The sequence below is a fragment of the Zeus faber genome, assembly GCF_960531495.2.
Source record: "Zeus faber genome assembly, chromosome: 8".
Lineage (NCBI taxonomy): Eukaryota > Metazoa > Chordata > Actinopteri > Zeiformes > Zeidae > Zeus > Zeus faber.
Genome location: NC_137195.1, coordinates 15979577 through 15991930, shown reverse-complemented (window position 1 = coordinate 15991930; position 12354 = coordinate 15979577). Strand labels below are relative to the sequence as shown.

General features: G+C 47.3%; 1 protein-coding gene across 1 annotated transcript; it reads right to left on the bottom strand.

Moving 5' to 3' along the window:
- Positions 1–3128: 3128 nt before the first annotated feature.
- Positions 3129–11679, bottom strand: erfl1 (Ets2 repressor factor like 1; the record flags this gene model as incomplete). The annotated part of the gene is made up of 5 exons (XM_080005024.1): positions 3129–3970; positions 5446–5575; positions 7214–7391; positions 9393–9627; positions 11619–11679. 5 exons carry the CDS (start codon positions 11677–11679, stop codon positions 3129–3131), a joined length of 1446 nt encoding a protein of 481 aa, XP_079861150.1.
- Between the last annotated feature and the right edge of the window lie 675 nt (positions 11680–12354).

Here is a 12354-nt window from a genome sequence, read left to right as displayed (position 1 = left end):
CACACACACACACACACACACACACGCGCGGAAAAAAACAAAAACCACCCGCTCCGAAATGGCTCGTTTCCGGTGGGTGTCACACCGAAATCCGTCCGTCCCCTCGCCCCCCACCAGATGAGACAAATCGATATAAATACGAAGTTAAAAGAGTTGTTGTTTTTTTTTTTTTATCGATCATCATTTTTTAATATTAATATTCCTGTTATTCTCAATGGCACTGGGTGAAGGGCTGATGAAAGATGGGAAAAAAAACAAAAACAGATAACAAATTGACGCAATACGTCATTGAAATATTGTTTTTGCTGTGCTGGTTTTGCTGGCTTTGTTTGTTTTTTTGCGTTGTAACGATGTCACATGTGAGCGGCGCGTAAATAACTCAGGCCTACGCTTGAAAGCGATGTGACGTCATATCGCGTTGTCGCTTTATTCGCTTCCATTTTGGCTCAACGGCGCCACCCCGTGGAGGGGAGAGAGCATAACGTATAACGTATAAAATATATAACGTATAAACATATATTCATCCATGAAATTATAATTCATATTCAGTGGTCCAGGTGACCAACAATTGCAACATAAACGTTGGACAAAGGTGATGTGTCCATACTGAGTGAGGCTATCAAAACAAGAATTATAACAAACCATTCATATATTAGGGCCGTGTTGGGCTCTCACAAATCACTACCACCGCAAGATACTATAACCATTAGTATTTGGCAAAACAACAAAGGGTTCGTTTATATGATTTAAAAATGAAATAAGAGCTGCATCCCCTCATGACTCCATCCATATTCAAATCAATGTCAAAACAAATTTTGATCATTGAACAATAATTAAAGGTATATATATATGTGTGTGTGTGTGTTTGTGTGTGTGGGTGTGTAAATATATATATATATATATATATATATATATATATATATATGATTTAAAAATAAAATAAGAGCTGCATCCCCCCATGACTACATCCATATTTAAATCAATGTCAAAACAAATTTTGATCATTGAACAATAATCAAAGGTATATATGTGCGTGTGTGTGTGTGTGTGTGTGTGTGTGTGTGTGTGTGTATATATGATTTAAAAATAAAATAAGACCTGCATCCCCTCATGACTACATCCATATTTAAATCAATGTCAAAACAAATTTTGACCATTGAACAACAATTAAAGGTATATATATATATATATATATATATATATATATATATAAAATCAAGTTAATATTTTGAAGATAACAAATAAAGAAAAGCAAACCTGTTAGGAGTCATAACACTTTAAGGAACTCCATGTCCACAATCACCGACTCTCGGGAATAATGTTTATTGCTTTTGAAAGATAATTAATCTTTTCATCTTTTTGTGATTCCATTTTTCCTCTTTACAGTAAAACAAAGTGACAGGTAAAACCACTGCAAGGTCATTTCGGATGTGTACACGCACACACATACACAAAGGGAACAGTATTTACATCTGCTAGTGTACTCCAAACAGAGGTGACTGAGGGCTTTTCCTGTTGCAACGGAACAAGCATAGAGCTTTACATTAACTTTACAATAGAGCTTTCACAACGAATCGTTCACTGAAGCTGTACAATATGGGCTTGTATTGCACTGTGTGCTGAGGGAGAGGCCAGGAGAAGTGCTGTTGGCTGCTTGTTCTGACTAGAACACAGATAAATGGTGTTTTTCTTTCAGTCTTTTGTTTTCCACAAATCCTATTGCCCCAATGACTGCCGCATGGATACAAATCATTGATTGGAAAAAAAGAAAAAAAAAAAGAAAAAAAAAAAAAACCACAACAGATATTGGGAGGAGGGTTTGGGCGGGGAACAAAAAAACGCAGAGACCAATATTATTCACATTTGACTAATTACAGTACAGTTACACTTGGTGAATGCTAACTATAAAAATAAGTCTACCGGCATATTTTAAACCCAAAGGGTTTGTACATAGGGCATCTGGCAAAATGACCAAAGGGCACAATTAGCTGGGGTTGAGAAATTCTGAGACAATTCCCAGTGCGATCTCTGTCCTTATCATAGAAAAACATCTTCAGAGTGCAGATTTTCTGCCATTAATAATTACATTTTTCATACACCGAGGCCTTATCGCCTTTCCAACATTTTTTTTTTTAATATTGAGTTCACTCACAACAATACAGTTAAATAGCGAATAATAATTAAATGTAATGTACACCATAGTAAAATATATACACAAATATTCATACAAATTCTAGATCGGCCCAGTTTCCGCTGCTCTCTTTTTCTTTCCCTTTAATAAAATATGTAGGAAATACTTATTTCACACAACAAAATAAATACCCACAGACTAGCACAGTTATACACAAACAGAAGTATGGATCTCAACAGTTTTGAATTAATTCACAACAAACCATAAAAAAAGTAACAGGTAAGTGCAAAATTGACTCTGGGTCTGAAATCTCACATACTAAGATAAGGGAGAGAAGAGGATCGAGTTGTGGCACTAGGTGGCGCTGTTTGACTGCGTCTCAGGAAATCACACAGCGTTATTTTCCAAATCGTAGGGCAACGTCTCAAAAAACGGATTGATTTTTGGCATTTGTTACTCTGATCTGTTTGCGTGGGGATGTTATTTGTTGTTAAAACAGGTAACGCAGTGCAGGTCTTTTTTTTTTTTTTTATCAGCGCTCAATTGCATACAGCAAATTGTAAAGTACTGCTGTTTCTAAGTATAAGATCAGTCAACAATCCACTGAAGAGTTGATCAAGGTAGAAGGAACAAAAAGGTGGAATAAATAACCAATTCTATTGAGAAAAAAAAAAAAAAAAAAAAAAAAAAGATTGGGCCCAATATTTACCACAATGACAAGTCAGTCATGTGTTGCGCTGTGTGTAAATTGAAAAAAAACAAAACAGTTGGGGAATAAAAGAATCATTCAGAGAGACAAAGAAACAGCAATTCCAGAAAAGGACAGGACGACTTTCTTCCCTGTGAAGTGTCTGCAATAGGAGATTGGAGAAGCAGCGACACAAGTTGCACGCTGAAAATATAAAGTACAACGGTATCGCCAAAGAGAGGAAGGGAGAGAGAAAGAGAGGTATACAGAGAGGAGACTGGTGAGGTGGAGGACGCACATGAGAAGGTATTAGCTGTGGATCATTTTAAGGGTCTCTGTCTCCCTGTGCCGCTCATGCAGAGAAATGGAGGGAGAGAGGGACGGAGGGAGGGACGGGGGCGGAGGAGTGACGGGCACCAGGCTCTTGAGGGGATGCGGGGACACCGGAGGCGGGAGGGAGGAGAGGGGCGGCGGCGCGCCGTCCTTCTTCCCGTCCAAAACGACCTGGGGTCGGCCCACCACCCTGGCCTCCTTGCGGATGACAAAATCGTGCTCGTTTTCGTTCTCCGAGCTGCAGTCGCTCAGGTCTGTGATTTCCAGGTCGGAGTCCGACTCCAGGTCCTGCTTCACTCCCCCTCTCCTCTCTGAGGGGCTCTGTTGGCCCGTGACGGTCCCAGCCGCCAGGCCCACGCTTCCCAGCCCGAGGCCGAGACCCAGGCCCAGCCCGATGCCCAGCCCGGCCCCGGGAGGGTTGGCCTCCAGCCTCTCCCTGTCCCCCACGGAGGCAAGGCTGCCCACGTCTGTCCTGCCCATCGACAGGCTCCCTGGGAAGGGGGGCAGGCAGAGTCTAGGCGCCTGGCCGCCGGCCCCGCCATTCGTCGCCCCCGTTTGTCCCGCGGGCGGCCTGTCACCCGCGGCCGCGTCTCCGGGGGGCAGCAGGGAGGAGAAGGGGTGAGGCAACTGAGATAGGCTGCTGTGCAAAGGGTTGGGGTAAAAGTGTGAGGGGTAGAGCGAGCCGGGGGGCAGTTTGGGGCAGTTATTCAGAGAAAAGGCCCCTGGGAGGTATGGGTTGAAGCCCCATTGGTAATCGAAGGGTGGGTTGCGAGGGTAGGGCCCCAGCAGGGAGGGGGGCTTGGAGTAGCACGGAGCACCTAGGAGGAGAAGATGCAGAAATGGTGGTTAGCGCTCAGAAGGGCCAAAGGTTTCACGACATACACCCTCCAAGAATGATCACTAATTATGCTCAGCGGTATTAGCAATTCTAATTAGGAGCCACAGGGGCTAATTCTGGCATGTTTGCTCTCAAAGAAAACAACCTATCCCGGGCTAACACTTGTGCAACGCCTGCGCTACGTGGAACGGCCACTTTAAAATAGGGCGAAATAAAGATTAAAAAGATTTACCACATAAGCCCCAAGTGCCTACGTCATCTTCTCAATTGCAAAAAAAAGTTCACCACATTTACTAAAAAAGATGATGTGTAAACCTTCTCCACGAGACATCAGAGATTAACCGAACGGTAGAAAAGGAGATTTCTAAATGTCGCGTTTCTGTGTTTTGAGCACTCCGCACCATCATTTTAGATTACGCAAAAAAAACAACAAAAAAAAAAAAAGGGTTCGGGGTTTGCAGTCGTTGTTTTCGTGTGCATCATTTGAGGAAAAGGGAGGTGAGGCTGAGCCGATGCTGACATCCAATTTTCATGAACAAACAAAATAATTCCCTACCAACCAACTGCACTTCCTTCCAGCTGACAAGCAACTCAAAGATTCCCTCTCTCTCTCTCTCTCTCTCTCTCTCTCTCTCTCGTGTTCTCTTTTTTACCCCTAGCTCATATCTTCCGTCTCTTTCTCTCTATGCCCCTGTTAGTTTCACTCTTTCTTGCTCTCTCTCTCTCTCTCTCTCTCTCTCTCTCTCTCTCTCACTCTGTTATTTACTATGCAGGGCTAATTTGACAGTGGTGAAATCTCTGTGTGCCGGGCCAGGAGTAGCTGGCAGACACATGAATATTGAATCAGTCAGGCAGGCCTCACTTGCTTATGAAAACACAGTAATGGGCGCCCACAGGCCACAAACTGAAGCCTGCACCCTCAATTAGGGCCTTCCTGCCTGGAAAGGGATTAGGACAGGGGGGACACATGGGAGGGAGAGGAGGGTGAGAAGAGAAAAAGGGGGGAAAAGGACCTGAGGACAAACAGAAGGGGTGGGGGGGGGGGGGGAGGGTGAGATGGCGGGGGTGCAGGCTGTGTGATGAAGAGAGAGTGTGTGTGTGTGTGTGTGTGTGTGTGTGTGTGTGTGTGTGTGTGTGTGTGTGTGCGTGCGTGCGTGCGTGCGTGCGTGCGTGCGTGTGTGTGTGTCTTCCTGTACATATGCTTGTACGTGCATACACACTAACGTTCTCGGCAGAGTAGGCAGACACACACATCGCGACACGGCGTCGGTGAAACTCACACGCTTGAAACAAACAGCCGTGCGTTCAAACACACATCCTCCATCACGCCCTGATCTATTCTATTCTTCTTTTTTTTTTTTTTTATCCTGCGGTAAAAAAAAAACAACAAAACCCCCCCCCCCCAAAAATAACGAAAACCTCCACCGTCTCAATTTGTCTGTATTTCCATCTCACCTGAGCCCAGGAAGGGGAAGGCGTCGAGCCTCAGCTTGTCCCCCTCCGGCCCCGGCGCCGCGGTCCCTCGGTCGAACAGGGAGGCCCCTCGCCCCGAGTCGGGCAACCGGGGGAACAGGGACTGCAGAGCCTGCGAGGGGACGCGACGGGGGGGACGGCGGGAGGGAGGAAGCCAGGGGGAGAGACAAGGGCGGACAAAGACACAAAGTCAAAAAACAGAAAGAAAAATGAAAACGCGGGCGTTCCCGACGAGGCCGCCCTCCCGCGGCGCCGAGCGCGTTGTTCTGGATGAAGTCATTTGATGGCGGCGGTGGCGCTCCCGCCGAGAGTGATGCAAACAGCGCCCCTGTTGCAGCAAGGACAGGATAAAAGGGGGTGTTGGAAGGGGGGGGGGGGGGGGGGGGGCGCCAGGGGACTCTGGGCGGGAGACGGGAGGACGCGGCGGCTCAAAGACAGGAAGAGCACAGAGTCAAACGGAGGCCAGCCCACTAAGCCTGAACTGCGGCTGCACGGGATCAGCGGCAAGGAGGGGCGGGACGGGAGGACGCCCTGCGACCGCACACGGAGGGGGGAGTGCAAGGGGACAAAAGAGCAGTCGGACCCCCACAAAAGCCAGTGGGGGGGCGGTGCTATGATTTTTTCGGGGAGTCCCGCGATACTGCATGCATTGCATCTTTGAGCCCTTTATTTATTTATTTATTAAATGTGCTGCCAGATGTCCCCTTAACAATATCGGAGGACAAAGTAAATAGAATGGTTGAATCTCGGGAGTCAAGGGGGAATCTCTTTGGATCAATGGCATCTGTCGCGGCTTCAGCCCCAAGTTTGAAAGGCGGGACTGTACTTCCAAGCCGCGTGATCTGCGTTGCTTGACAAACGGCATTAACGACCCGCGCATTGATCCGCCCCGACGAGCCCCTCGACTTTCTCTCCCTTTCATTTGCAATCGATGACAGATGGATCTGCCATCGGAGACGAGGATGAGAGAATGGCAGGGATAATGTCTCCTTTTGTTTTAAGGACAAGTTAAAACCGCCCCCCCCCCCCCCCCACCCCCGCTTTTTTTTTCCTCCACTTCGCCCCGCCTGTCTCATTTTATCCCCCGGTAGGGAGAGAGGGAGTGAGCGGCTTTGACAGCATTTTTGAAGTTGTGCGCACCTTCGGGAAGATTTTGAGGACCACAACGCCGCTCATCATGGTCTGCGTCAAAAATATACGGACGTGGCCGTTTCCCTCGTTGATCCACCTTGTTCGAATCATTGAAATTCGCGGATGGCTTTCATAGCGACCCCATACTATATCAAAGAGTAAAATCCTGCAAGTTTTTTTTTTTTTTAAATGTATTCACTTCTACAAATTCTGAAAATCTTTTTATTATATCATGATCTCCATCAGCGGCGTCTACTGTATGCGAGGCAGTGAATAAAAGATGGATGTGATGAATGCAACTCATCCTCGTTAAACAGGAGGAGCGCAGCGGGGGGGCCCCCGTCAAACTACGGCAGCGGATCGCCGGGATCGATTTGATTTCGGTTACCTGAATCAAATCGTAATTAATAAACGATGCATCCGCCAAGCCGCGGCAACCTGTTTCCCTTGCTCTTTTTCGTTATACCCCCTGTTTTTAAACTTCACGCTGTGGGGTTTTTTTTTTTTTGGAGAAATACAGACGGTGGAACAGATGTGTCGGACTCTGCCCTCACCTCCGCCTCCTCATCACTGCCTCCCCTCGATCTATTCCCTCCCACACCTCTCTCCGTGCTTTTACCTCTGGGCTGCAGTCCGGAGCGGCGGAGCCCCCGTTGAAGTGGTTCTGGGCCAGCAGGAAGGGGGAGTTGGCCATGTCTAGGAGCGGGTAGTTGACCAGCACCACCTTGCTGAAGTTGAACTTGTAGGTGAAGCGCTTCCCTTTGGTTTTGTGCAAAATGCGCTTGTTGTAGTAGTACCTGCGATTGGCGGAGGGTGTCAAAAGGGGTGGGCGGAAGACGGAAATAGGGTAATGGGGTGAAAAAAAAAAAGGAGGGGACGATTGATATTACATATCACAGTTTGTTTTGTTCCATTGCTAAAACACATTTAAAGTCAACAAATCGAGTCCTTTAGGGCAACCGCAACACACTGACATCCAACTGTTTTTATTTACCCCCTCGTTCCACAAATCAATTAATCTCTGACTCAATGCAAAACAGCTCAATACGGTATACAAGAGCTGTTTTAGTCTCCTGTAAATAGACATTAAGTAGAGAGGCTCGAGAATTTTACAATGCAAAAAAGCCGCCGCCATTACGACCCGCAGAGCGATCCCTCTCAAGTAGTGACCATGGAGCTTAAACTGAAACACCGTTCAGCTCGGACGATGGTAAAAGTCTAAATCCACGCAGAATTTTTGTAACGTAATAAACATGTCTAAAAAAAAAAAAAAACATAAAAATGTACATTTTATAATTTTCTTTTTTTTTATATTTATGATGGACAATTAAATGGAACAATTTATTCTCAGAACGGTAACGGGATTTTTTTTTTTCCCCTCCCTCCGAACCCACTGAAACGCCGCGTATGAACCGAAGGCCCTGCCACTTCCGGTGGTGGAGCGCGCGCTCGCTGAGAGGTGGGACCACGAGAGGTGTCTTCCATCGCAACAACCGCAGGTGTCTCCCGCTGGGCACGTCAAAACCATCACCGCGCCGGGTTTCCTGTGCCACCCACCGAGGTGTCACAGTCTACAGTCTGCCAAGAATTTCTCCGTAGCGATGGAAATGCGAAGCACCATCTGGCCCAGGTGCGGGGCTGAGGGCTCAGGTACGGGAGGGAGGGAAGGCTGCAAATTGAAAAACCTGGGAATTTGTCACGGGCGAGCTCGGAGCTTCTAAGTAGTACTTGGGTTTTTGTTTTTTTTTCCCCGTTGTGCTCAAACTTTTGCTGCTCTGCGGCGACCAGGTTTAGCCACGGGTGAAGCACGCCTCCCCACCTCAGCGTTTAAATATCGGTTAACCAGCATTTCATTAGGCACGTATAGTATATCAAGGAACACACAGTAGCCTTTTATCAGCGTGTATCAGCATGTCGCCGCGGCAATCGGACCGAGTGCAATGATGTGTGCGGGTTTTGCTTTGCGCTGCAATTGTGTTGTGGCCCTTAATTGAGCAATTAAGTAAGGCTAATCAAGAAGGCTAATTATGGCGCCAGCCAATTCATAACAATTAGACCCTTACGACAGCCCCCATTAACAAGAGGCCAAAGGAAAGTGCGGGGGGAGGGAGGGGGCGGTGGGCTAGCGGAGCAAATCTGTGTAATGTAATTTGCATAAGAACCGTGTGTGTGTGGTAATGCGTGGTGCTTGAGGTATGAAACCTATATACATGTACCGTATATAAACTATGCACCAACCACCGTCGGGGGTCAAACCGAGCAGTGTTTTAAATAAGAGAAGACAGAGAGAGAGAGAGCGGGCCAATGCATTCACAGTCCAAGTCCAAAAGATTCCACACCGGGGGGGGGGGGGGCTTAATTTCATAACCCCTATTGAATTTTGTATTTGCCGGGCGCGCCGCGAGCTTTCATTCGCAACGTCCGCAGATAAGGACAAAATTGAAGGTATTGACAGTCACCAGGAAAAAGCCTTATCTATATCTTCCCACTCCCACTTACGTGGAGAAGATAGACGGGAGCGGTGCGGAGCCAATCGAACGGGCCGCTCTCCCTTATCTCCCGTAAACAAAGGCCTCATAAACATTTTGATTTCTCTCATGACAAATGTTATTGATTGACATTTAGAATGTATTTGTTGTCTGGTGATTTGAAAATATAGAGCTTATACACTCAGCCACAGACGCAGACACAGACGCCGTCACAGACGCACACGCACAGGCACACACGCACACACACACACACACACACACACACGCACACACACACACGCATACACAGACATTGTGTCACTGTCGTACCTCAGCGCTCGGCTCAGCTTGTCGTAGTTCATGTGGGGTTTGCACTTCCTGATCCCCCACAGCCGCGCCACCTCGTCCGGGTCCTTGATGACAAACTCTCCGTAGTCCCCCTGCCAGACGATCACCCCCTGGTACTCCTCCTTCTGCAGCAGCTCCAGGATGAAGTGCCACAGCTGGATCTGCCTGGACCCGGGGCTCGACTCGGGCTTGTAGGCCCAGTCGGGGAAGGCGATGCCTGGGCAGGGAGCGAGAGAGAGAGAGAGAGAGATAGAGCCGGGGCGGCGGGGAGGACGGGGTTAGGGCCCGTAGCTCTAGCGGTGCTTGCCAGGGGGATAGCTGTCTGGATGACTGATGAGTGATTGAGGTGAGGGATGATGTGTTTAATATCACAGCACGTGCCTTGAGCAATGTTAGTCTGCACTAAAGCCCTCTAGCTTCAACAGATTGGTCAGTACGATGATGACAGCTCCCTGGGAGAGAAGCGATTGATTCTGCTTGAGCCTGCATTCCGAAGGCCCCGGCGCGCGCGTGCGCACACACAGACATCTAATAGAATTAAGAAACTCTTTCACTCATCCTTAAGTAATACTGGCACCGACCAGTCTCATAGGAGCATCCAAAAAAAATGAGACGGATGCATAATTAGGCGATGGTGCTACAGTACGGGTCACACTTTTTCTTTGTGGTGTAAGCCCTGGCCACCATCATTTGGGTTACAGAACTCCATGAGTAGTATTATACTGTGCATTATATAGTATTACATATGTACTGTTTCTAAACCCTGGCCGATGTGTTTTGTCCAATTTATACATTTTGTCCAGCTCAAAAACACATTCAGATGCATGGAGGCTGTAGACTATTTCCGCTTTAAAAACTCAGATTCACGCGTCCGCATTTGCTTCTGATCCCTTAACGAATTGGCGCAGCATCTCGTCTGTTTCACGACATTTCAGATTTGAGCAACCGATCTGTAATTACTCCGAAATCGGCGTGGCGGATGATCTTTGTTTAACCGTCGGAGAGGAACAGCGAACAGTAATCGGTGTCGGGCGTGGACCGAAGGTCTTCATCCTCTTCGGCTCTCCGAAGAGTTGATTAGTACAAGAGGCACCGAGGCGAAAGACTGTGCCCCCGCCTCTGTGGCACAAATGTTTTGGCCTTTTTTGATAGTATTATTCGGCTATTAGAGTTCTGGAAACAAAAAACGGAGCGGTTGATATCAACGTTTTGTGCTGCTGGCGTGGACGGTCTGCTTGGAGGCGCAAGATCCGCAGCTACAGCCTTTGCCACAAGCCGTCGCAGGCTAATTCTCCCACATAGGAAAAATCCATGACCGCCCACCAGTAAATTATGGCAAAGAACGATGAGTCAGCGCTTTTACACGTGTAAAACTTTGGTGAAGCTAATAAATTTCATAAAGAAAATATTCCATTCTCGCTATAGGTTGAAGCTTAAGCTACGTTGTAAATTTTCCCGTATACTTCTTACGTTTTACACCGATGGCGGATTCAATAAAGGCGTTTCTTGCTTCGTCAGTGTACAGTAACAGAGCCCCTCTGTTGTTTAATCCCCTGTTTTCTTTGTTCATTTTTTTTTTTTTTTTTTGCGCTGGTTAATTTTTGGTCTGTCTTTGTTTCTGCATTTCCCCTGTAAATGAAAATTTGAGAACCAGTTCACAGAATTGCATACACGCCTGGCACGGTGGCAACGGCGCCCGCACCGCTGCCGCACGGCGACAAGATCCTGGGTTTCGATTCCCGCCCGGGGCGCTGTCGGCAGCGCGCTCAGGCGGGTGATCTCCTGATTAGGGGCCTTGCTGGGTGGAGTTTGCATGTTCTCCCCGTGCTCAAATGGGATTTCCTCCCTGTAACATCGGTGAGGAACCCCCGCCAAAAACATGCAGGAGGTCGTCGACTGACCAGCGACGGACGTTTGGAGCGGGTCCCCCGGGCGCATCGCTGGATGCTCCTGGCTGACCCCCGGGGGAAGGACAAGCCGGAATGGGTGAAATGCAGAGAACAAGTTTCCCCGGCCAGCATTTGAAGTGTGTGTGTGTGTGTGTGTGTGTGTGTGTGTGTGTGTGTGTGTGTGTGTGTGTGTGTGTGTGTGTGTGTGATGAAAAAAAAAAAAAAAAGCCGCTTCTTCTTCTCAGAATGATCTAAATGGCCTGAGCCTTAGCAAAAGCCGAAAAATAAAAAAATCGCCACCCGAGGCACCCCGGCGTACCTGGTGTCCAGAGGGTGGGCACAGGGGGAAGCAGCAGATCACTGACGCAGTTACAGTCCATGCCTCCTCAACACCTGAGAATACAGAGACAGAATGCAGAAATCAAGGGGGTGAACTTTAACCAGCCGTTCGACGGCCGCAGCCGCCCTCCATGAAGACTCCCCATCAGGAGAATTAAAAAACAAACAACAACTTCATGAAATATATTGATTGTAATCCCCTTTTAACTGGCTCGGTCAATTTATTCGAGTTGAGGCAAAAGATGTGAAGAAAATGAAGTTTCTTGAAACTACTTGCCGGCTTAAAGGAAAAAAAAAAAAAAAAAAAAAAAGGCTGATTGAGAAGAAATGAGGCTTTTGGGGTATGATCTGAGCGCAACTTCAAAATGACACCTTAAATCCTTGTGAAATTTGACATGATTCGGGGTTGTGTTTCAATGTCTTTTTTGGTTAAAGGTGAAATGAAATATTCGACGCGTGTGAGAGTTTTTTTGATGGATGTGATGTTGGTCTGGTCACCGTAGGCCGTGCAAATGATGCAACGCGGTGGACACTCGCAGAACCCGTCTACACCCACCTCAGAAAAAAACACTGACCCCGACTGAACTGAACGCTATTAAGAAGCGAAGCGCCTTTCACGTGGCAATAAAACGCACATATTGCTCCCCGTGAGAAAAATATGAAAGATACATATATACTGTATATAAATCGTATTTTTTGCATCACAATTGCCTTGA